General features: G+C 40.7%; 1 protein-coding gene across 2 annotated transcripts in view; it reads right to left on the bottom strand.

Moving 5' to 3' along the window:
* col4a2 (collagen, type IV, alpha 2) overlaps window positions 1-25,037 on the bottom strand; it is a 59,161-nt gene that overhangs the window by 32,717 nt on the left and 1,407 nt on the right. For both annotated transcript variants that reach the window (XM_083921661.1, XM_083921662.1), the window contains exon 4: window positions 8,534-8,614. In XM_083921661.1, the coding sequence (XP_083777787.1) occupies window positions 8,534-8,614 (81 nt within the window). The remainder of the gene's footprint in view (window positions 1-8,533; window positions 8,615-25,037) is intronic.

Genomic DNA, 25,037 nt, shown 5'->3' with positions numbered 1-25,037 from the left:
TAGCTGACTGAATTAATGGCTTCTCAGGTGATTAGCTTGGGTATTCAGGTAAGTTACATAATTGATATTCCTAATTTCAGGAAGATGTAGAGGGCAGTGTTTTACCTTGACTTTGACCATGGGGGAAAAAATACTTTAGTCACTCATTACACAACATTTTCCAAAATGACAATATTGCACCATTGCAATATGTGACCCAATCCCTGCTATTGAGAAAAAGGTCTGCACTGAAAACACGTCTTTCTCAGAAAAGTGGAATAAATATGAGAGGAATTAGATGAGCTCTAATTGTTTCCTTTGCAGCCGTCCCCGATGTAGGTTTCACAACAAAGCCTGATGGGGAACACATGGCGTTGCTGTGGTGACCCACAACTCTGGTCACATTTTTCCTACAGCCCCACAGACCCTCTTTGTCGACCATATCGTTTCCTGACGGCTGACTGCAAATCAAATGCATACATCTAAAAGGACGTACAGCCTTAGCACCTTATTTACCCAACTTTCCTATTATGAGCATAGAAAGTCGACACATTTGATTGATGTGGAATAAATGGTGGGATGCAGTATGTGTTTTTCTTTTGGCTTGTTATACACTATTCAATTGCCCCATTTCTCAGTGACCAGGGCTAAAGTATGCTTAAGATCAGAGTCACATGAGTCAGCAATCTCCCAGCCAAAACATGAAACAGAATAACTCAGGCTTATTATACTCATCTTGATCTTTGTTGACCTTGTTACACTCGACACCATGTCCTCTGGCTGATGATAACACAATCAGACAACTTTTGCTGTACAAGGCCACTGTCTACTGCCTTAATACACACAAGGACTGAATAACTGTACTGTCAGTAGCAAAGTGTAGCTAATCTTTTTCTTAGTGTAATATGGATAAGGTTATGACGACAATACCAGTGTCATTGAATTTGGCATTGACCTTCTGGGACATATGACAAAATCAATGATATATCGTTATTATCAGTTAAAATGACACGTGTAACGCTCTTACAGTACCATGCACACATCAATGTGGAAAAGTCCAAAGCAGGACAGGCCTGCTGTGCATAGTTACGGTTGCTATGCAATGATTGGTCAATTGCTGTTTGGGGCGGGAGTTCAGATAATGGTCAACATTCTCTTTCAAACTGAAGTACTATATAATTACTAGTATATACCAATTTGTGTGTACCCTATGTCAGTGTATATATATGTGCCTGCAATTGTGTGAGTGTCTTTTAAAAAGAGATGCCCCTTTGTCCACACCAACAATGGTCCTCTTGTTCCTGAAACAGCACCCATCATCTTAAAATGTGAGAGTGAACCACTTTTATTGGCTCTTAAAGCTGGACAACAGCTGGGTGCAGGACGGTGGGTCAAACTCAGCTTTGACAGAAAAAAGAGAAAGAGACAGGGAAAATTATTTCTTTTCATTTCAGAGGCCGGCAACGATGTCGTTAGGGAAATACGATTAGATCTTGTGATGCTCATTTAATAATTTATGTTTGTGTCAGTATCTCTTTTCTTGTTTGTTGTCCTTCAACTGAGTATTGGATTTACACACATTAGGGGAAGAGAAACTTGGCTGTAAATAAATGTAAATGTTGCATGTTTGTTGGATGGGTGAATAGGCGAATGAATAAGACGCTCATCATAACAACTAATATGTCAATAATGAACTTTTTGTATTTGACGTACTTGACCCAAAACCAAAGTTTGGTTTTAGTTATTTTTGTGCATTTGATTCTTTATTTATTGATCTTTGTTCAATATTCAGAGAGTCTACAAGGAGTAGGGAAAATACACAAACCTAAGGAATGTGTGGAGATTTAACAGGATAGTTAAGGGTATGTGTTTCTTCTAGGCATGACTTGGAAGCTCATTTTTAACAGGTTCACACAGTGGCTGTGATATCTTTAAAATCCTCGACCCGTAGCACAGCAACCGATGCCATTTACTTTCCCTCTTTGCCTGATACGTTGTTAAATAACATGCACAAACAGCTGGTTGCCGCCTGTTTGTCCAAGCGTCCCCTAATCCCCACTGAATTCCTCTTTTCCAACAATCTTAAAAAAAGGAAGTTCTCCCGTTCAAGAGTTTTAGTGATAGCAATAGGTTTTTAATTCCTTCCCCTCCTATCATTGTTTCCCATTTGGTAGTTCTCCCCTAATAGGCATTGTCAAGGTCAAGGCCAGGGGAGAGGTACTGCAGGGATGGATGAGACTCTTGATTGCAGGATGAAAACTGCCATTTCGCATCACGTCTTATGCTGATATGTGAAGCTAAAAAAGGCTCCTAATATAAACCGGCCTTCTGTCAGTGGCAGTTAATGGGTTCACTAACTTATCTATCCTCTACTGATAGGCAGTTACTTTTTATCAGAGGACATGAATCATGTTTGATCAAAGTTCTCCAACTCTGATGGTAACGCAGCTCTAATCAGAGGAGTTCAGCCTTATTGAAGTTCAAGAGTTTAATTTATACACACAATTATGCATATTGAGACAGTTTCTCAGGCAAGAAATGTCTGCTTTACATGCACATCACTACTGATGATGTGCATGTTTGCAAAATGTTTGCTGTACCATGCATGTCACGCATTTGTGAGTTTTATGATTTGCTATGAAAAGGTTATACATGCCGTGGGGTTGTTAAATGTCCAGTCAGAACCTGAAAACCACCAGTACGGGGCTTCCCTTCCACCCTTTGGTGAAAACATAGTCAAAGGTCTCTTTGATCTTTTCCGTACCTACGGCATTCCTCTCTCTGCCGTTATCCTGTCCCTGAGCAGACAGGAAAGTACATGACAGACAGGGTAGAATGGCTCAGAATGTAGGTATGGACTTGTTTTCATGGAACAAGAAGATCTTTGCCATTTATAGCTGCAGACAAACACACAGACGATCTTGTTCCCACAAAAACAGAGAGCGTCTATATTAAAAAAAGATCAGTGGACTGTCATTGTGCTCAGCTTCCTGAGACGTGTGTCATTTCCTGTTCTACATCAGCTGTGGTGGCTTTTCCCATGGTGGAAAGGACGACATTGCTCCATCTGCATAGTGTCTACTGTATAATGGTTGCCATACCACATCAACTGTCTCTCTCTCTGTCCCTCTGGAGGTTTCTTTATCTCTCCATGTCATATAGGAACGGATGAGACAGTGAGCTCATGCAGACGGACGCTACCGTTCTCTAAGCCGAAGTTTCTTTTTCTCTATAAAACCCGGCGCCACTCCCCGTTTCTGAGAACTGAAGAGGGAAAGACTCCCAGCACAAAAGACAGCATTGATCTGCTAAACATGTTTTCTAGTGAGAAGGCAGGGTGCCTTGTGCTCAGTTTTCTCATGCTGCCCTGTTTTATCATGCTTTAGAGAACACATAAAAGGCTTTACAACACCACCTACTGTAGTTTACAGGACTTGGGATTATTATCACTTTATTTGGCCATACTTCACATTCTCCGTAGAGATGCCAGCACTGTTGTGAGATTAGGGTTGCGTCCATTATAATTTGTGTGCCTAATTCATTTTCTCGTTAGTCCATTTTAAGGTTGCTTGTTTCCCTTTTTATGACCCATCTCAGGAGTACGATCCACTTATGATGCAAAAGAACAACATTACTTTTAGAAGTGTGCTGTGGGGAGCTTAATATTTTTCTGGCTGCCTGCAATGCTTGGCTGCCAGGGGAGTGGGTGGCAATGCTGGAGAGTCAGCTTGCCAAATCTCTGCTCTTCCCCCACAGCAGAACACCCATGAAATTAATGTATATTTAATCCCACCAAACAATCAGTTTCATTCTTTCCATCTCTCCTTCTCATGCTCTCAGTGTCTGTCTTGCACATATGTCCAGATTTATATCTATCTTCACGCTCAATGTGTTCTCTATCATGGTACATAAAAATAAATTCATTCATGAAGTACCTCATATGACCTCCTTTCCACAGAAACACAATCCATTTCTTTTTTCTTCCTGCATTACCCATGTCTTATGTTTTTATGTTGAATGAGAAAACAATTTTATGGTCTCCAGCATTAACTTAACCTGACTCTCACCAGATGCATTTCATTCCGCCTTGTTTCACTCATACATCTGGGATCGCTCGATAGCTAAGTGATTTCAGGAGGCTGGGTCTTATCAACAATCCTTGCATATGATTGGATAAACCACTTGTCCATTATCTTTATTGATGTGCTACTTCAACCACTCACATCAAAACCAACCTGTGACGCTGAGGGAAAAGCCAAACCTGGCCGGGAGAAGGGCAAAAACATCACATCATCAGAGCCATTCTCTGCTGTTCTTCTAAAGAAGAAGGATTCCCTAGATTGGAGAACACGGATGAAATAGCAGCATCAATGTTGACGCCTGCTTCCGCGATACGAGCCGCCATTGTTGTCTGAATCAAAACAGTCGCTTCTCCGCTACGTCACATCTATAAAACACCCGCCCAGGCGGTCCTGATTGGCTTGACCGCCTGAAATCACTTTCCTATGGAGCGATCCCACATGGTTGAGTGGAGCTAGGTGGAGTCAAGGAGGAAATTCATGTGGCAATAGTCAGGTTAGCATTAACTGACTTTTTGGCCACTTGGTGCCGGCATTTTATTATATAATCACCTTTTAAAGTTGGTATGGCAACATCCCCAAGGCAATTTCAATCAAAAGCAACTGGACTTGGTTATTTGTCTAGGAAGACGTTTTTGAAACGGCAGATTTAACAATCTAACCTCAAAGAACAACTCACAAATGGTCTGCTGTGACTCCAACGACTATCGTTAAGACTCAATAGAGCACTTACGAAGTCGAAACCTACTTCCCACCAACGTCACTCTGACGACGGTTGTTGGCACTTGGAGCACAAAGGGTTTCAGTGACATCATCGGCCTTGTGAAAGGTTAAATACCTGGATCTCCACACCAGATAGTTGGACCATTCCCAGCCTGGTCAGATGCGTACATGAACTGATGAAGCCTCTTGGATGAGAGGTGAAACGTCTTCCTAGACAAATAACCAAGACCAGTTGCTTTTGACTGAAATTACCTTGGAGATAACGATGACCTGGACAAATGAGAACATTCACAGGGTATGGCAACAGTCTCAGCCTATTCTCCCATCAAACAGACATAGTGCAGCATTTGTGATAATTTACAGTTAAGTGACAGTTCACTGTATGAATATGCAGTAGGTCCAATATTAACTCTTCTTTGAGCTCTGTTTTGGTCCGCAACAACTCCTGAGGGTTCCACTATATTCTAGTAGAAGATTGGTATGAGCCGATATTTGCCTTGTTGACTGTAATCAGCTTATCGGCAAATAAGATGTTATTCACAGATCGCAGTGGTCAATGTTTATCTGCTGTATTAAATCAATTGTGTGTTGGCTAGATGTTCTGATAAAAGGTTAAAAGGCTTTTGAAGAAGTTATTTTTAAGAAAAAATTATCTTTTATATAAAGGTTATACTAAAGGTTGGTTCTAAGATTGAATTGTCCTTATTCAAAGACAGTGTTATGAAGGGCTGGTTTACTTAAAAACAGTTCGGGAATTACTTTTTTTAAAAAACAACATTGTATCAGCATCAGCTAAATTGTTAATTTAAACATCAGTATCAGTGTGGTGCCAGAATTTTACAATCGGTGCATCGGTGATCCCTACTTAATTCCTAGCTAGTCGCCAACTTTGTCTGTCAGATGTTTGTGGTTGAGTGGTGGTGGGTGTTTTTTCAGCTGCCCAATGCGGACCAAAATCACACCGATGAGAAAGTGAACAGAAAACCGCAGTTGGGCTGAAAATGTTTTTGTAGAGCTAAGGTTTAAAGATTGGACACAGCGATGACGATGCTCAAATAAAAGAATCCCACTGGCGTAGTAGAGTAGCTACACCAAGATGTTGACATGACTACATCCACCATTTACAATTACAACAATTCACCTAATGGCCACAGCTGTGTCAGTTCTCGGCCAATCTAGACAGCTGGGAAGGATCAGTTTGACCCATTCAGTGAAGTGCTCATCGCCATGACTCTCCTTGGGGGAAAGATTTGGACGGAAAGGAGATAAACGTAAAGCTAGAGACACCAGAGGGATGAACACATCTGTGAGAATCCATCATGGTTTTCATTGTATTGTCAAACAAGTACATCAGTTGGCTAATGCAAATAAGGGGAAACATTTAGTTGGATCAAGACTCTTAGGCCTTAGGGTGTCTACAGCTTAAACCCGCACGGAATGAGTCATAGACAAAGACAAAGGAGAATTTATAATGTCTAGTTTCTCAGTAAGTAGAAAGTAGAATCTAATCCTTAAGTATAAATGTTTAAGAGCCTAATTAGTGTTCGCAAGAAACTTTTTTACAGTTCATCTATAGCAGACCAGATGTGTCAAGGAAGTAGCACCCGTTAATAGAATAGAAATACTTTATTGATCCAAAGCTGGGAAATTGCAGAAGAGAGTAGGTTTTTACTTCTATCCATCTCCAAAGAACAGACAATGGCAAGGTTTGACAGCGCACCGAAGGACTGCACTCTCTCTCTCTTGGCACTGTCATTATCACTTTGCCACTGAATGATCAAGATCCTTTCCTCACATCCGGCTGACACAGAGAAACAGTAGGAGAGAGGAAGAGAAAGGTCTGCTGATCCTGTCATCAGACTTTTGCATCCTTCAGATGTGGAATGTGGAACTTCCTCTCTATACGCCTCCACACAGGGTTTCCTGTACCCGCAGGGAGCATGCAGGTCAAATGTCACACCTACTGTAAAGTCGGTCTGGTAAATTCTCAGAGCATGTCCAAGTACAGTTGTTAGACCATTCCCTTCTTCACTTCTGCAGTTTTTTAAGACTGTCTCCCACAGGAGCAGGCGAGGAGTTTTATAAGAGTCCATTTCAGTTCTTGAGTTTACCACATTACACTGTTAAACTGAGACATTTACAGATCCTATGAGCACTCTTTACAAAATAAAGCAAAACAAAGGAAATTGGCTAGTTAATGCTTAAAGCTTGTCTGTGAATCATAGAAATAATGACTTAAACTATAGTTTTTAAATAAATATGTTCTGTAGATTTCTACTAATATTTTCTTTCACACAAACATGTCTATGTGTGTATAACTGTTTATATTACTAAACAGGCGTACAAAGTACAGGGCTATGACCAGGGACCAGGGGGCTAGATGCATAAATGATGAGATTGAATATAAGTTAGGACGTGGGAAACATTTTAGGTTTTTTGCTAAGTTCAGTCATTGTGTTATAATGTTGTGATTTAGTTTTTTACATTTATTTTTGTATTCTTTGTTGGAAGTTAAACCTACTCCAGTTAATTCAGATATTCTTTGCTTCTCAGGCACAGCACAGTACTGCAGTGTGTAGCTGTGTAAGATTTTGGAGGCATTTATGTCAGCTCCTCTACAAGCCTGTGTAAGCTAAGATTAGTCAGAAGCCACTTCCCGTCAGTATTCAAAGCATGTTTCATCCTTGAAAAGTAATAATTTGCCAAACAGATAAAACCCTGTTTGTTTTTACTTCTTAACACGTCTGGCCAATTGTTGTGGAAAGAAGGCGTTGGCTGTCTGATTCTGAAAGTTACTAAACTTCACAGAAGTTGAACCCCCACTCCAACGATCAGAAAGCGATCTGATGATCTGGGCAGCACGTGTCTGGAGTGTAAAGCTTCCTTTAGTCATGCAGAACTCCGTCACTCATTCTAAGCTGGTTATCTCAGTATGTTTAGTCTATGTCTGTCTCCCTGGGCCCTCTCTCTCCTTTCTGTCTTTCATTCCTCTCCCTAATGGGGCTCCCACACTCCAGACGGAGCTCCTTCCACTCTGACCGCCTCTTTTAGGGGGTTAATGGTGTGAATTTCATCACTTAAACTGTACGGAAGTGTGATAAGTATTTTTTAGTAATGAGCTGCAGCAGGACAGTTTTCCATATGGCTGAACGCCCATGACAGACCCATACATTCACATGATCTAATATATCCACATTGCATTGTTGTGATACTTGAATTTTCTACAAGAATGCTTTAGGCCTTAGCCTGATCACACGATGATGCAGTTTGTTTTTTTAAAGACCAAAAAACCATTGCCAGTCCTTCTCTTAATGCTTTTAGACATCCCAACACTGTCTGTGGCCTCAACCAACAGAAGTATGTAATGTTATAAATGTTTAAAAATGGTCACAAACATAGTTTTATTTTTGGAAAAAAAGGCTACACAATTCCCTAAATCAGCGTGACACTGTAGTTTTTAGCAAAACATTACTCACTTTGTAATTGTTTTTTTTCTTCTAAATAATACCACATGGTTGAGGTTTGTAAAACTTGACTAAATATAAGCTAATTAAAAGGAAGCTGTGCACTGTCGGCAACCCAGTTATTGGAGGCATTAAGAAAGCATCATGTGTGATCATGACATTGTTGAGTTTTCCAGATGGAAAACCAGGCGGTAGAGGCGATTAACGCAGAGTTTAAGGAAGACAGAGATAGAGTGAGATGTGTGTTTTCAATGTGATGTGGAACAGTAGTTACAGTATGGGACTTACCCTGGCACCCTTCTCCGGGAAACATTTGCAGCCTCCGCTGCAGTCTCTTCCTCCACAGGGGCCACTGTGCTTCTTCCCACCCTGTCAGATGCAAAACAGACAACATGAACGTTAGAGCTGGTCCACAGAGGCCATGTCATATACTATATAGGAAACTGCAACATTTTTGCTGTCCACTTAATTTACATGAACACAACAAAGATATATTTCTGTGTGTTGCTGCTTTCTTTCCTCTTTGTGCATTAGATGAGACACACTGTGAAAAGTAAACTGTTGGATTACTTAAGATTTGTTTGTGTACACTGTGGTTTATGAATGCACTTGTTGTTTATGTGTGAAAGATTGTTGAAGTATTGTCTGCAGCGTTGTGTATATTGGTCTGGGATGCAGAGACGATGTTTTGGATGTGGTTTGAATGACTCATGACGGACGTCCAGACATAATGGATGTCCATGAAAAACCTATTCATCAGAGAGGCTAGGTCCGGCCACTGAAAGGGACAATTTGTCTTTAGTTGTCTGCATACCAACAAAACCACCCACCATCACAGGCCAATCTGTGTTCCACATGACACAAGCACACAGCCCGTCAGGGGTCAGCGTGGACACGACATGATCAAAGAGAGCAGTCACACAAACGGGGTTTCCGAGCCCACAGGCCAGAGGTGTCGAGGCCCTATGCTAGCTAAGATAGCTGGACATGTTGATGAAGACAAAATGGTGTCTTGAAGAGCGTTTGTGTTTATGTGATGCTTTAAATGAAAATCACATGCAGAATCCAAGTGTGCCTTTCGGATCATGTGCCACGACCACATTTCTGACTCATCAGAAGCAGAAGCAAAACAATTTGAAACCTTCACGAAACTTCAAGTTGAGAGCCAAGCCCTAACCTAATGCTGCAAAACAGATGTACACCAAGATTTCAGCTCAAATTTATTGCAAAAACAAATCACTGATCCAAATGTTTCTTTAGATCATGTGGGTTAATCAGTGACTCTTTAGACTATCTAGCCCCGTTTAAATGCATGACTGGAAACAAAGCTTCTGCACAGTTTAAAATGTTTCATTGAACATTTCACCATTTGGCCTGAGAGTGATTATTAGTAATGAAACGCAGACACATACTTTAGTTAGTGTGTATTGCAAAACATTTTGGGAATCGGGTGAAAAGGCCCTTCAGTAGCATGTATGAGTGACACTTTGACTATAGACATGCAGAGAGGCTCCATGTAGCTGGTTATGACGTCTCTGCCTACGTGCCACTCCTACACAGCCATACCATAGCAAATGCCTCAATATACTCCTCTCTCTCTTGTAAAAAAAAAAATTGCCACTTTATGCCCACAGTCGCAGCAAAACGGCAGATAAAGAATCAGAATAATTCTGACAGCAGATCCCAGCAGTCTCTCTTACAATGGCCACATTGAGACTCTCCTCACACACAAAGAGCTTCTTTTACTATAGAGACGTCGTCCTTTAATGATCCCCTATCTCCACAACAAAAAGACCCTCTTCCCTTCCCTTATGGAATGCACAATGCTGCATTTCTTGGTTAACTACCAGCAGATCTGAGGGGTTCCTTTCACACCACTGTTTGATATAGCTAAGGGATGCTGTGATGGGTTTAATTTAGCCTGCAGGCTACGGTGGCAGACTCACTCGGTCCACAAATTGCATTTTTTACTTGTATTCTTAATTCTGAACTGATGATAAGTTTAAAGGTATATCTGAAGCAAGCCTCCCTTGCAGAGGGAATCCCTTTACAATATTTTTAATTTCAGGGGTGGAAACAGAAACAGAAGGTCATTTAATCCCAATAAGGATGTAACAGTCACGCCATGACCTTTCTCCCCATTGAGGTGGAAGTCCAAAAGGCAGACAATAGACTGCGTCATCTCCGCACAGACACACAAAGGAATGGCTCCCATTAAGGGAATTACACGTAATGGAGGTATGCACTATCAATTAAACTTTACAGTTTACAGTCTCAAAATAGCTGATGGCAGTTTCAGCATGAAGACAATAGGATTGTGCTACAGTATCCTGTTTTCTCCACCCATCATCACCATGACCCAAAGTTTATAAGAATTACCTTTTGCCATAGATACTGCACAGTAAACCTTTGTGTCACTGCCTTTATTTGCATCAGTGCAACAAAGCTCTAAACAATGCAACAATAAACTGCCATATCAAAAACGGAGTTCAAAGACATTCCACCTAATAATCCTACCATTTTCTATTTATGTCTTTCTTAGGGTGCTATCATACATGCCAGGTCACATTCACATTGACTGATTACTGACCGACGTATTACAAAGTCAAGCAGTTAGCCTGAAGTTATAACTCATTGACTGTACAGTTTTGTCATCCTGACTCAACGGCAGAAAGATAAAGGTGCATTCCAGTCTGCCGACAAGAAAGTTCATTTGTAATGTTAACGCTATTGGGGAATTTGTGAGGGTAAAGTATGCTAGATTGGAACTACACACCCAGTAGTTGCTAACATGCTGCACAATGAGACAAGACAGAGATGGATCCAGTAGGGCTGCCTACCTGTACTCCATGTCTTTATGGCTTTGACCTAAATAACCCATTGCCATGTAAACTTTCTCCAGTCTAATGATCCTTTTTGTACCCGCATCTAGAAAAAAAAGACTAATTGTGGGGTTATGCTCACAGCCAACCACCACAAGTGTCCTTGAATTTGATGCCATATGTAATTGGATTTGGATTTGTACAGTTATTTAATACATATTTTAATCATTATTAAATATAATTGAACGCTTTCATTCAAGTGATAGGTATCAGACGAAGTACAAAAAACAAGGTGTCAAATTAAGTACTACTCTATTGGTACTGGTCTCACTTTAAGGGTACTGATATTGGTAATTTTTTTAAACAATACACACTGCTAGAATCCAGACCACCTAACACCAAAGTGTGGGGTCCTGAAGACTATTATTATAGATGACATAAATCATACGATGACATCGTAAAGCTGTAGTGAATACCAGAATCAGCATTTCATCTGAATATGAGCCAAAGAGATACACAAAGAGGCAGAAGAAGATCCATAGGTGTCTGCTCAATGCTCATTTCCAGCTCTGACGCACAGATGAGCTGATGTCACCCTGCATTTTTAAATAAAGAACACTTTAATAATATCACTGTACTACTAAAACGTTTTAAGAGTGTAAATTAGAATATATATTAATGTCTTTGTAATGGAAACTGTCAGACAACAGTGTATATGATTTGAAACAATGGCCACAAACCAGACCTGTTGCTGGGATCTGGTTTGCTGTAATAGTTCATCTGTGGCTTCTTGTTTACAGTACGACTCCCCAGTGTTAATCATCTTGTATGTGCTGTGAACTACCTTCAGTGATCTGGGGCATCCACTGCAGCCATCTGCTCTTCTTCAAAACAGCAATCACGTGCATTAGCATAAACATGCTTTTCACGGAAAACCTACCCACTCCTCTACATATATAAATTAACCTGTGCATTTGTGTACACTACTCAGACCACACACGGAAGTCAGGAGAAATAAAACGTTCCATAGAAGACAGATTAGGAAAATAGGCCTCTTAGATACAACATTGTTTCTCCTGAGCCAAAAACAATCCTTCCCCTCTCTTGCCAAATTCTGGAGTGCATGTACCAGTTTATCCCATGTGAGCTACGAGAAGAAAATATGTGTTAATGTGAAAAACAATTAAAAGATTTTTCATCAGGAGGAAAACAACCATATTGGTCAAAGAAACACTTCAACATTTAGGGAAATAAATAGAGAGTTCAGCCATGCATTACCCAAAATAAAAGTTTAGTAGAATAAGTAAAGATGTATAACTTGGATCAGTCTGTAAAATATGTTATATGTAAAAGTATGTTTAAGTGAGGCGTTACATGTCATTTTTTTCCATTTCCCATCTAGTGTTTCCTTGAATAACTCCTGTTGTGTGAAGATAACCTTGAGTTCTGAGAAGATTTCAAGGTCTTCAAGCCACAGCGGTCAGATTAATGCCTTTCTTAATGAGGAATGTTGTTTTTGTTGCCTCCCTGTTCTTTACGGCTGCACCGGTGCCTCGCTCCAAATGTCCTTTGTACAGTAAATGAAATAAAACCAGTTGGGTCAAGAGCACTCTTTCTCACGCTCAGTCTTTTCCCCTCCTGTTGATACACATACCTACATTATTGCCATTAATGCTCATAGAAAGACTTACATAGGGTTTATGTGGCTTTGTGAGCTAGTTATTAATTACAATTTTTTTCTGGAAAATAAAGGGATGACTACATACATTACAGGTCCATTTATAAACTGCTATTAAGCAATAGTACTTACTGTATTTAGGTGTTTCAGTATGAGACAGTAATAAACCAGTTGGATATATTTTCCTTCACCTAGTCTATTATTGCCTTATTGTCAATTGTCACTTGTCAGAGAAAACGATATTATTTCCCATTTTATCATCTTGGATATTAAAGAAATACTTTACCATGTTTACCTGTTTCATGACAATGTTGGCATTGTGTTCAGATGAACGGTGTTTTGCCTTTCTCCGTGGCAGAAGTCTCCGAGAAAATGGAACATATGCCGAAATCCGCAGAATGTCTGTTTCGAATCGATGCATTACGCATCATTCGAGTCTGCCCCGCAGACTTTCTCATCGGAGACAGGCCAAACACCGTTCATCTGAACACAATGCCAACATTGCCATGACACAGACCTGGATCCCTCCCCTCCCGGTGCATCACCATTGGAACTTATTTTGGAATCGAGTATATATTATTAGCACACAGGAATGCATGTTTAAGAGCTAAACCACATTTTGAATAACTGAATGGTGTTGAGATCGTAAAAAGAGATCTTCAAGTCTTTTTTGGGGGTAAGTTGCTTTCAATAGGTAGTTTGCTACCTATCCCACCAAAAAGCAAGTGTATGGAATCACAGTTTTTCATTAATAGTGATGTCTTGAAAGGGTTTCTTTTGTCAGTCCAAAATTTTTTTTTTGATTTGCATATGAATGCCTAGATAAATGATGAATTAGTTGATCAAAATTATTGTGTGGCTAATTTTCTCTCTCCAGTCTTTTAGACCGTACCATACAGAACATACAGACTTGATGATGGTTGGTTTGTGTGCGTTAATCTGTGGTCAGCCTGAGTCACTATAGCCTTGGTCTATTCATACAGTAGGTTAACCACAAACATAACTACTTCCTAACACTTCCTGTCAATGTCAAAACCAATCAAAATCAACAGAGTAACTCAGCCACAAGAACAGGATAATGACAAGACCAAAACAGAAGAAAAAATTAAGACAAAACTGAAGGAAAATACAGATCTGCCGGATTTTGAGATGGAACTTAGTAGGCAATGTATGGCTTTGACCTTCAGCTAGAGTCTGCTCAAGAGGCCAAAAACAGAAGGATCATGGAAGGATGTATGGTTTTCCAGAGCAACCAGGAATCTTCATTAGGATAACTAAAATAATTAAATAGAATGGATACACATCCTTACATGGTTGAGAGAAAATTACAAATGCCATCCAGAGACAGATAGAAATAGATAAATTAATTTCAAAATAATCTAGGTCAATGCAGAACAGCACATAAAACAACCGTCAATGGAATCCAAAAAATGCATCGTGAAGCCTCTCGCCTATGAAGCTAAATAGGGCATAAAACACACACAAGAAAAAGAGAAGGAGACAGATGGGAGCCCACAATGTTGACACACAGCTGTACATTCCACATCTCTCCCGGTAAATTACTCACTAAAACATTCCATGATCCCTACGGATTATACATGGTAAAAACATAATTCAGAAATGTGTGTGATAACCTTGACTTAAATTAGTGACGTTGTTGTGGCAAAGGACGCATTTCAGAGGAAGTCAGTAAATCTCCTGTTTCCACCAGTTGTTTCCATCATTAAACCATCATTTTTTTGTTCGCAGAGCTCATAAAAAGGACCCGACTTTTTGTCACACAGATATCATTTCTCATTTGCTGTTGTTTAAACATCCAATCATTCACAGATCAACCTCGGTATCACAGAAAAATCTCGTAACAGCCATCACTCTGAACCCTCAGGTGATGGAAATGACAAACGGCCTCTTTGAGATGGTTTCTCAGTTTTCACACATGAAACGACACAGTGAAGCATAAACAGTGTTTGTGCGAGGACCCCCCTGTGTCTGAGGTATCAAATGAACAGAGATCAAAGACTATTGCAAGTCAGGATGAGTGTTTGATCTGGAATTGGTGGTGACACGGTTTATGCTTCAGTAACTCACCCTATAAGGAGGACAGATGAAACTGAGGAGAGAGATGTAAAATATGGTTGCTGTGATAACGGTAAAGAAGGCTCTTAACGCTACTTTAGTCAACAGAAACCAAATCCAACTACAATTCAACCTGTGACCATAAGTGGGTGATCTGTTGAGTCAGAGGCTGTTTCTCATCGTTAATGAAGGATCTGACCTGCGGCCTTTACACTTTGACCTTGGCCAAGAGGAATGCCTGATCCCACTATTCAATTTGGTGGATACCAATTCACTTCTACAACCAGTTGACCCGTTTTGTGTGTCTGTGTGTGTTTACATTTGTGAGCCCAGTAACCAGAAAGAAATGTTGATACGAAACACTTTTTGCACCCTTTCACGTCAGTATGAGACATAACGTGTCCGATGTAAAACCATCCACATCAATATTACACGCTCTGAGCAAATACTCCAGAAGGCAGGTGATGCAGAAAAATGAAAAAAAAATCAAAATGAGCCCAAAACTCTGCTCACAATGTTGGTGAGGATGCTTTGGGACACACACACACTGGACTTCACACTTTCACATGTGAATGTGAAACTTAATTACTTAACGGACATACTTATTTTAACCCAAAACAATCTTTTCCTAAACCTAATCATGCAGTTTAGATATCTAAACTTAACCATGTCATTTTGATGCCTAAAGCTAAGCAAAGACTGTTTGGCCTTAAAATAGGTTTTGTTATCTCGTGTTTAAAACTGCCATTGTGGGTCATCAAAAAGTATCTGTATGTGAAAAGTAGGGAATGAGAATGGGAAGCAGTGGTTCAGAAACATTGAGATTCAATGTATCTGTGGTCTGCAGAAAGGTACAATGCTAACATTTTATTCTGGCGACTGGGTTGATATACACACCGTATGTCAGACCGACTGCCATTCCTGTTTCAATTTGCCAAGATAGCAGCTGCCCTTCTTCACACTAATGATGAGAAAGTGCAAACTCGTTGAACTTGAAACACCTGGCCACTGTCAAAAAGACGCTCTGAGAAGGGTTTCCGTATGTGTAATGCACATCTATGATGGAAACATGCTGTGTAATATGCCTCAATGCATATCTTAACTATATTTCAATCAGTCAGAGGTGAAACTGATTCTGCACTGGGTGTGTGATACTCCCTTCTCCAGCTGAGAACGATCTCGCTGAAGGATTCACTATGCAAGCTGGAAAGTTTTGTTCATAGAAAGCATTTTTGGCCATACTAGTGGTGTGGCATTAATATGGCTCAATCAGTTGGTTGGTCCAGACATATCTCAACAATTATCAGATGGATTGCCATTCAATTTGGTACAGACAGTTATGTTCCTTAGAGCATGAATCCTACTGAACTTGAGGATCCTCTGACTTCCCCTTTAGCTCCGTCATGAGGCTGGCATTTTAGTTTTTTTAGTGAAATGTCTTGACAACTATTGGGTCAGCCTGTCCTCATGCACTGTTCATCAATCTTGAACAATATCTTGAATGACTTGACCACACTGTTTGCAGCTTAATTGCAGCCTCAGTGAATCCATAACACATGGAACATTCTTGTTTTGCTGGATAAAAAGAGGAAATAAGCATGTCTAAATGTCCCGTTTGACTGTGAGTGGGAAGGTTTAAACATAAAACCGCATATGTCTCTCTGTGTGTGTGGGAGCTTACACACAAGAGTTGGTGACCAAATCCTGCTTGTTATCATTGTTGCTGTTTGGCTGTGAAACTCACATGAAACGGAGTATAGAATACACGGAAATGCTTGACCACTGTTACAACTATCAATACAGCTATTCATTTATGTTATACACATACAAACACCTAAACTGAAATGGCTTTAAAAGTGGGTCAGCATGTAACAAGGGGGAATTTATACATTCTGTGCAGCATCAGTTTCCAGCGATAGTCCAACACAGAATTGAATCAAATAATCAGATACGAACTGTAAAACAAACACACTCACAAAACAGAAACACACACACATACATACATACAGAAGCATTATTCATGTGGACCTCAATCAATAAGCAGGAGAAGCAAAACATCAAACAAAACTGTGTTTGTGTTGGCGTAGTTTTTGTTACTGAGGCATGTTTTGTTATAACACCAGATGTCCCAAAGGCCTCCATTACGGTGGATTAGGGAAGTTCTCGTGCCGGCCATAATGGATCTCACAGATTTCATACTTGATATTCAGTACAGCTTGTCTGCACCATTGCTTCTTTACAGCTTATTCAGCTTCCTGCCACACCACCATCAACTTCCTGTTGGAAAGTTAGAGTGCTGCAGTCTTTGTGTGCAATAAAAACACAAGAACATTTGCAGAAAATTAAAAAAGAAATAAAAATGGGGGAAGAGGAATGACAAAGTTGTCTTAATGTTAACATGGGAACAGCTGTGAAACTAAAACACATCAAGTTGGGATTTCCCAAATTCACGTGGAGCAGCTACGAAAAAGCAGCTTTTGAGTAATATCTACAGAGCTACAGAAAGGATCTTTCTATATGCAATGTATGCTTTCTGTAGCAAGGAGAGTGAGAGGGAACTGCAGAAACAGAAGGGACCGGGTCACTCTCCTAGGAACATGACTTTGAATGAGAACATGAACTAGCAGAGGGACCTAAAAAAGAAGCACGGCAGAGCAGAAACTCCCACTGTGCTCCTCTGGCAGGGCTCCAGTGTCAACACAGCTCTGGTTTCTGCCCTGGGCCTGACACAGCTGGACCTCAGGTCACACAGAGTCTCAACTTCATTTCCCAGTGGGGCACACTTCTAATCAATGCTTCCTGCTACAGTCTGAGCTAAATGGAGGTGGGATTAGAACCGTTTCTCTTCTGGATCTTAGAGCTAACAGTCCAACCTGTCAGACCTTGTTATGTTGATAGCCCTGCAGCTCACCACTCTAATCAGATGATCAATCAAATCCAGATGGAAGGATCCATTCAGTAAGAACCTGGACACCTGAGAGGCCCGAGAATAGCCATGTTTTTTGTTTTATTTCTATTTATGAGTACATATCATCCTGACAATAATCCAATATGATGACTTATAATGAAGTTCATAGTCAGGTTAGATTTAGTTATTCATGTGGACCTCAATCATTAATGATTAGAATGGTAAGATTAGTATGACTTTAGTCAGAATAACTGGTTGGTGTGGACCCAGTTATTTTGCGCTTCATGCCACAATGACAACAACAACAACAACATATGAATGCATGTACCACATTTCATGGCAACCCACCCTATAGCTCCTGAGACATTTCACTCAAACCCACAAATTTTACACTCATATGGGTTATATGAAAAGACACCAAAGTTATTGTATCCAATAGCTGCTGATATTATGGACCAAAGTGGTGACAGGCTGACATTGCCAACGTCTGTTCCAAAGACAGAAAAAGACAGATTGGATAAGGGAGAGAGACGGAGAGTGAGCAGAAGAAATTGGACAAGGTCATGTTATCACAAAGTACGCATTTAACTTTGTGAACATTCTTCACATGACAAGAAATAATTCAGTCTAATCAATTAGGGCACAGCTGGGATGGAAATGAATGGATTCTCCAGTCCAGGAGAAAAATGTGTAAAGCCCTACAGTGAGATCAGTAAATGCCCAGGTTCCTACTTGATGAGATACCATGGTTGTGACATTATGGAGGATATGACTAGTTCCAGTCTACACATCAGTGCCTCACCAAAACAAGGACTCATAGATCAAATTCAAACAAATGACTGCAGAAATGTAATCACCATGTAGGCACCTGTTGAACCAAACAGCTAATCTAACAAGGCCAGAGTCATTTTGTGAGACTACGTATGGTCTTTGTGTAAACACAGCTGAAATAATCCTTCCATCTGAGCTCACTGAGAAAACTCACCTCAGAGACAGACGACCAGAGACGCACGTGTAGGAGGAGGACACAGGGGGGAGGAGGGGGAGATGAAATGTGCAGGAGGCAAGCTGAAAGAGGAAGGGTAAAAGAGAGGGAGGACAGACCGCCTGCCAAGTGTCCCCTTTAGAGATAGATGGAGACAGAGAGAGAGAGAGAAAGAGAGAGAAATGGGGGGGGGGGGGGCAGAAGACAGGGGTGATAGAGACCAGGGGCAGAATGAGACTATAAAAGGAAGTGAAGGACAGAGCTGTACAGAGAGACTGAAGCCTGGGTGGAATTATTTCAGCACAGCCTGATGGGACCCCTGTGACCCTCTATTAATCACTGTGAGATGGAGTAAGGGCAAAGGACAGGGGCGGATGTATGTACAGTATACAAGAATTTTTCCAGAGTCAACGTCCACTATGAATTTACTTCCAAACTTCATTCCAAGTCAAATAAAAGTCAGTTGAAGCTGTTGGAGCTTACTACATTTAAACAAAGCACTGATTTACTGTTAAGGGAAATAGGTAAGAGTAGAATACTATTATATTCTACTGTAAATAACATTGGCTTCCAATGGAAGACAGAAGTACATGGGTTAACATGTATTGGCTGGTGTTTTCAAGGTGGAAGTACATAAGGAGGTATCTATTTTCTGCACTTCTTAGAAAAAAGGTATACTGTAGTTGAGTAATGGATATGTGTATATATGTGTGTGTGTGTGTGTGTGTGTGTGTGTGTGTGTGTGTGTGTGTGTGTGTGTGTGTGTGTGTGTGTGTGTGTGTGTGTGTGTGTGTGTGTGTGTGTGTGTGTGTGCGCGTGCGTGCATGTCTGCATGCATGTGTGTGTAGCAGTAGTAGTGGTATGTATTATACCAGGGCAGTGGTACTGCCGGCTGTCACACACGACTAAGAATGAAAATGAAGCATGAAGAGTGATTATCCACAATCAAACCACTGGTATTCCATATTCCCGGGGTCCTGGGATATTGAACTGTTATATATTTTCACATCATTAAGGTCTAAGTAATGTGTTTAAATGAACTGCAAAATAACAGACTCAGCACAGACTGGCTGACTGTATTAAAGCTTCAGTTTACTGCATGCATAATGTTATATTACTTTGTGTCTATGTGTAGATTAGCAGACATGCCTTTTACATAGTCTTTTGATTTTGTCTAAAACTTTTCCAGAATGACAGCAAAGCCCCATCGGGTCTCTGGAAGGACTGTAAAGGTACGGTAATGTTATCGAAAGGACATGGAGCGATGATAGGATCAAACCACAGACACCACAGAGCACCCAGGGGACGTCAAACATGCACAGACAAGTACACATGAATACTAAATATAAACAGTCTTGGTTTCATGTATTTAAAGTTTATCTTATCGACTTTACATCAAGTGTGCAAACACTTCTAGGTATCTGGAATGGGACCAGAACAGATTCAAAACATATTGTCAAATACAGAAGTTCAGTCCAACATCGGGCTCACATCACATATACATTCACTTCTCTTTCTCAGGCTGTTTTATGTATTACAAACCAGAGTCTGCATAGTGAATATACAACTCTGTAAACTCTGGAGCACCTGAGCTATGTGGGGGTCCAGTGAGGCTGTAAAGAAACGTTTGACACGTTTAACTCCACCCTGTTTCCTTTTTCCTGTTTAGAGAGCTTCTCTGGATAATCTATTTTCTCTTCACAATTCTGCACTCAGGATGTTTCCCATAAAACTGAACTTCACTAAGCCCACAGATAAACACAGCCCACACTTTCTGCACATGCGAGAAAGAAAATTAAGGTGCACACACTTACACATCCTGACAATGAGGGAGGGCAAATTGGCTGACTAATTCAAGACATCTTTCAGTGCCCCACAAGAAACTCCAAACAAATCTCATGCAGATTTGCTGACCTTTTAATCCTCTGCTTTCAACGGTGTTCATGATTGTACATGTGTGCTTGTTGAATGAGGCGATTTGTGCACCAATGGGGGCAAACAGCCAAGCTCACCAGGCTTTTCCTCCCCATCACAATGGTGAACCATAGAGACTAATCAAATAATCGCCACCACACAGTCCCATTTCAAACAGCTGTTTTGAGGAAACAATACTTAAGCAAACAAAAGACATGCACACTGAGTGAACACGCACACACGTGCTTCCGCACAAACTAAATGCAGTAAAAATGCAGAAAGGTCAGAGAGGTCTGTCTCTGAGGTGAGGGAAACACTTCAGTGGAAAAAGCACGCCACCACACATCCATGCTTGCACACACCAGTGACAGGGAAGCCCCACACATGGGCTTCTCATCCAAGGCTGTGGCTTCCTGCAGCACAGTACAATGGGCTCTTCCCCTGATTGTTACAGTCAGGCACTCTTTATATCACAGCCACTATTTTGGCAGGGGATGTGCTGGCCATTTTTCTATCCTTATCACAGGCAGACATCTTCCCATTCGCCCCGGACACACGCCTTCCTCGACCATAAAACAATCAGGTCAATCACGTGTCTGCTTTCCATCGGGTGACCCAATTCACATTTCGACGCATGCTTATGCTTTAAATGACTGCATGTCTTTGTAACAACTGTGAACTGCATTTCCATAATTTGCATCTCTTTCCTATTTTCTTATGGATATTCACAACACACTCAGTTTGAGTTAGTTTGACTGCGTGGTAGCAAAATGAACGGTGCCAAAAAGGCACATGCAGAAACAACATTTATCACAATCATCCACTTAGCTGGTAATTGCTAAAGCAGATGTTGCTGCTGGGCTTCCAGGTACTGCAGGGATCTATAGCCTCTTCCATGGTCACAGACCAAATTCCCACAACTTAGACATCTTCTGACAGCATTATCCCCTCATTCCACCGTGCTCAAACACATCTTGAAATATATTCTCAAACACACGAGAATCAGGGCCTCTCAATGGGTCCTATACGAAACATCCTGTTAACATTACTGCCTCAAGAGCCTTCCTTCCTCCGCCAACGAACACTGATAAACGGTGTTTGCATGCATGGTTTATGTGCGTATGTTAGGGGAGGCGCACATGCATAGAATCATATTTGTGGTCTAGTTTTAGTCTTTCATCTCTATGTAGAATGCCGTGTAGGAAATCCAGAAAATAGGATCCTCTGATGTACAGTAGTAACCAGTGGCGATTGCAGAGATTTGTATTTTTTCTGTTTTTATATTCTGTAGTTTTCACGGTGCTTATCGTGCGTGGTGCACGCAGAATGAAGAAATAAATCGACACCCGTTTGAAACTCTCTGCGTCTTAATTAATGAATCCGAGGGGCCGCTACAGTGCAGATGAGTGAGAAAGGAGCCAGGGTTGACGGTTTGAACTTCTCTCTAAAGCTGTTTTTTCATTTGTTACACAACCTTTCGTGTTTACAACCAAAAGCAACACTAGGAATGCTTTCCAGGAAAGTCTGTCTGGAAATAAGTGCTTTCCCCAGGATTATCACGACTCTCCTCTCTCCATAATGGATGCCGTTTCACAGCACCATCAAGTGTGGTCAATTAGACCTGTCCCATATGCTTTGGTAACATGCAGTCATTTTCTAGTCCTAATCACAGAGGCTCTTGCAACTAAGTGACAGATTCCCGTTCACGAGGGAAGGTAGTACGGGAAAATTTGGAAAATAAGAAATTAAATCTCACATGAGAAATATCTTGAGAACTATATTTTTAATAGGAATGGGAATTCTAAACGTAAAATGTCACACGGCTACGGATGGTGGGAAAGAGTTGTTTGACAAAGAGGCTGGGGTCTGGTTCTGAGAACTGAAACAGTCTCGTGGGCCAGATTTAGATTCGACATTAAACAGAAACATATTGTCTGAGAAGCAGATTGAGAAATCCTGTCAGATGGGAAACTTCTGACACAGAAAGTGCTTGATTGGTAACTGCTTAAATCTTCTTCACCCTTTACATATAAAATTGTGACCTCATTACCTAGCACTCATAACTGCTGAAACTCTGAGACTCTTTATTATCCTTTCAACAGCTTCATTAATGTGCACAGACGGAGGAGTTTTGCTAAAGATGCTGGTTGTACGTCACACCCAGAAACTGAAACTAATTTTGTTTTAACTCGAGCTATCTGTATAATCAATGTGAGCTGTTTCTTCATTTGACAGTTAACAGCCTGCACAGAGCACATCGATGTTACCAAACTAAAATTAGACTGCTGTCCTGCAGTACCACTGGCTTGGAGCAAAGCTGCACAATGCACAGAGGATCTGAGCTGTGTGTCACACGCTTTTAATCGAGACCTGAACAAATCTGATAAAAAGCAAGAGACAAGGGCCTTTTCATTAACTTGTTCATCCTAGAGCCTTAAATATGATATCAAATGTCTGACAGAACCACCGGCCATCTGACATCCTGCACAAGCTGCAACAAACAGAAAAGCAAAACACAGTCACATGCTACACACTCACAAAAACACATGGATTCAGCATCATGGGTGCGCTTTCCTTCCTTCTATCAAGCTCACAAATGTAGGCTAAAGTAGGTCATGCAAAGTCGGTAGGTTTGGAAAAAGAGAGGATTAAACTTCGCTCATGAAAGAACATTTTTATGGGCTATTATTGCGGTACTTTGGCCCAGTCAAACAAAGGGAGTGTTAAACAAAACATCAGTATTCTCTTTACATTTAGACTTAACATCCAAGTTTTTGCCTTTGAGGAAAAACAGTTTATCCATTTACGTCAACAGGAAGGTTTTTTATTCCAAAGCAGGAAAGTGAACTGTTATGTCAACAAACACATGGACCTGCTCCACTGATAATGAACATGTACGTATTTTGTCCTTTCACAACAAGGCCTGGTATGCACCATGGATGCATTCACTGATAGATTCCTTTTCACTGTCATTATGCGAATGTCGGCATACCACAGTCAATTTAGTGCCACAGAGCCATTTAAATATATACAGTGCATACATGAAACAAACATAGATGCGGTTCTTCCATCACAGTTTTCACATCATTTTCATTCATTTGATGAGTTAATTAATTACAGCTCTTTTTCTGAAATGGCCTAATGGTACCTGATTGGAGAATTTGCACCACCAGATGTTTATCTCGATGCCCCGGACTCCATATATTAACATAAGAGTAATTGATGGAAATGTGCATTAGGAGGCATTTTCTTTTGCCAATTTACTGGAAATCTGTATACAATTTGTGATATATTTGGGTAGAAACCTGGGAGAATCTTTCCTCCAGTTTTTATTCATTGAAAAAAAACATAGTTGAATTCAAAATAACAAAGACACGAGTTAGGAAGTTTGCTTAAAGGCTCATACCAGTGCTTTTCTCTAGTTTTATTTTCTTTGACTGGTCTTTGTGTCCTGGACAGTGTTTCCTTGCTCAGCTACAGTGGAGGAATAGAAGCTCAAAGAAGCAATTTTGTACTAAAAACTGTAGGTTTCGAAAATAATTGTTATAAGGGAAACAGCTGAAATGTCATATTAGCTTAAACTCAACTTTGGAATGTTATTTGCATGGAATTAGGACTATGGATTTTCAGCTCGTTCTCATTCCCAAGGCGTTAAATACTGCAGTTTTGTCACGGCCCTCAGCATTGGCACAAGGGTGCCTTGTGTGTGCCAAACACACACTTTCAACCATGAACCCGTCCACAGTGATGTTATGCACTCAGAGAAACTGCTGCAGGATTAATAGCGCCAATGGCGCTTTTGCATGTGATGGGTCACTAGCAGTAATCAAATTCTCCTCAATAACCAATGACAAACAGAGAAAACAGACTACACCCATGATCGCAGCACCTGATTGGACGAACGCTTCTCTAACGGGCTGCCTGTTCCTGGATTTCAAACAGAACAACATGGCGGCTGGTTTGGAAACCTTCTCTTATATTACCAAAACAGTTCACAGTTTCTTCATGCGAGAAATAAACTGCAGTTTCTGAATCTGTCAACTTCACGACGCCCCGCTACCAGAATGCATGGTACAGCGTCTCAACTTAGACAATAAATGGGAAGCGGAAAAATCATGGTCTTTGTGGACACAACCTTAAGTAGGTCGGTTTTCACCCAGGAGGATGTGGATTATATCCTGTTCATCGATAGTTGTAGTTATATTACGAATGCACTTATTTTAACGCCACCCATGATCTTTTCCTAACCCTAACCAAGTGGTTGTGTTGCCTCAACCTAACCATTTAGTTTTGTTTAATTTCACACTATTGACAAGTGACACCGAAGGGTCCTGACACAGCGGCAGTATACGAGCTGGGATGAGGATAGAGTTACAGTGTAGTTTCAATAGTCAGGGATCACTGGACAG

Source organism: Echiichthys vipera (genome assembly GCF_963691815.1).
Source record: "Echiichthys vipera genome assembly, chromosome: 10".
Classification (NCBI taxonomy): Eukaryota; Metazoa; Chordata; class Actinopteri; order Perciformes; family Trachinidae; genus Echiichthys; species Echiichthys vipera.
Note: the sequence above shows the minus strand (reverse complement) of the source record. Positions and strands in the feature narration are given on the sequence as shown.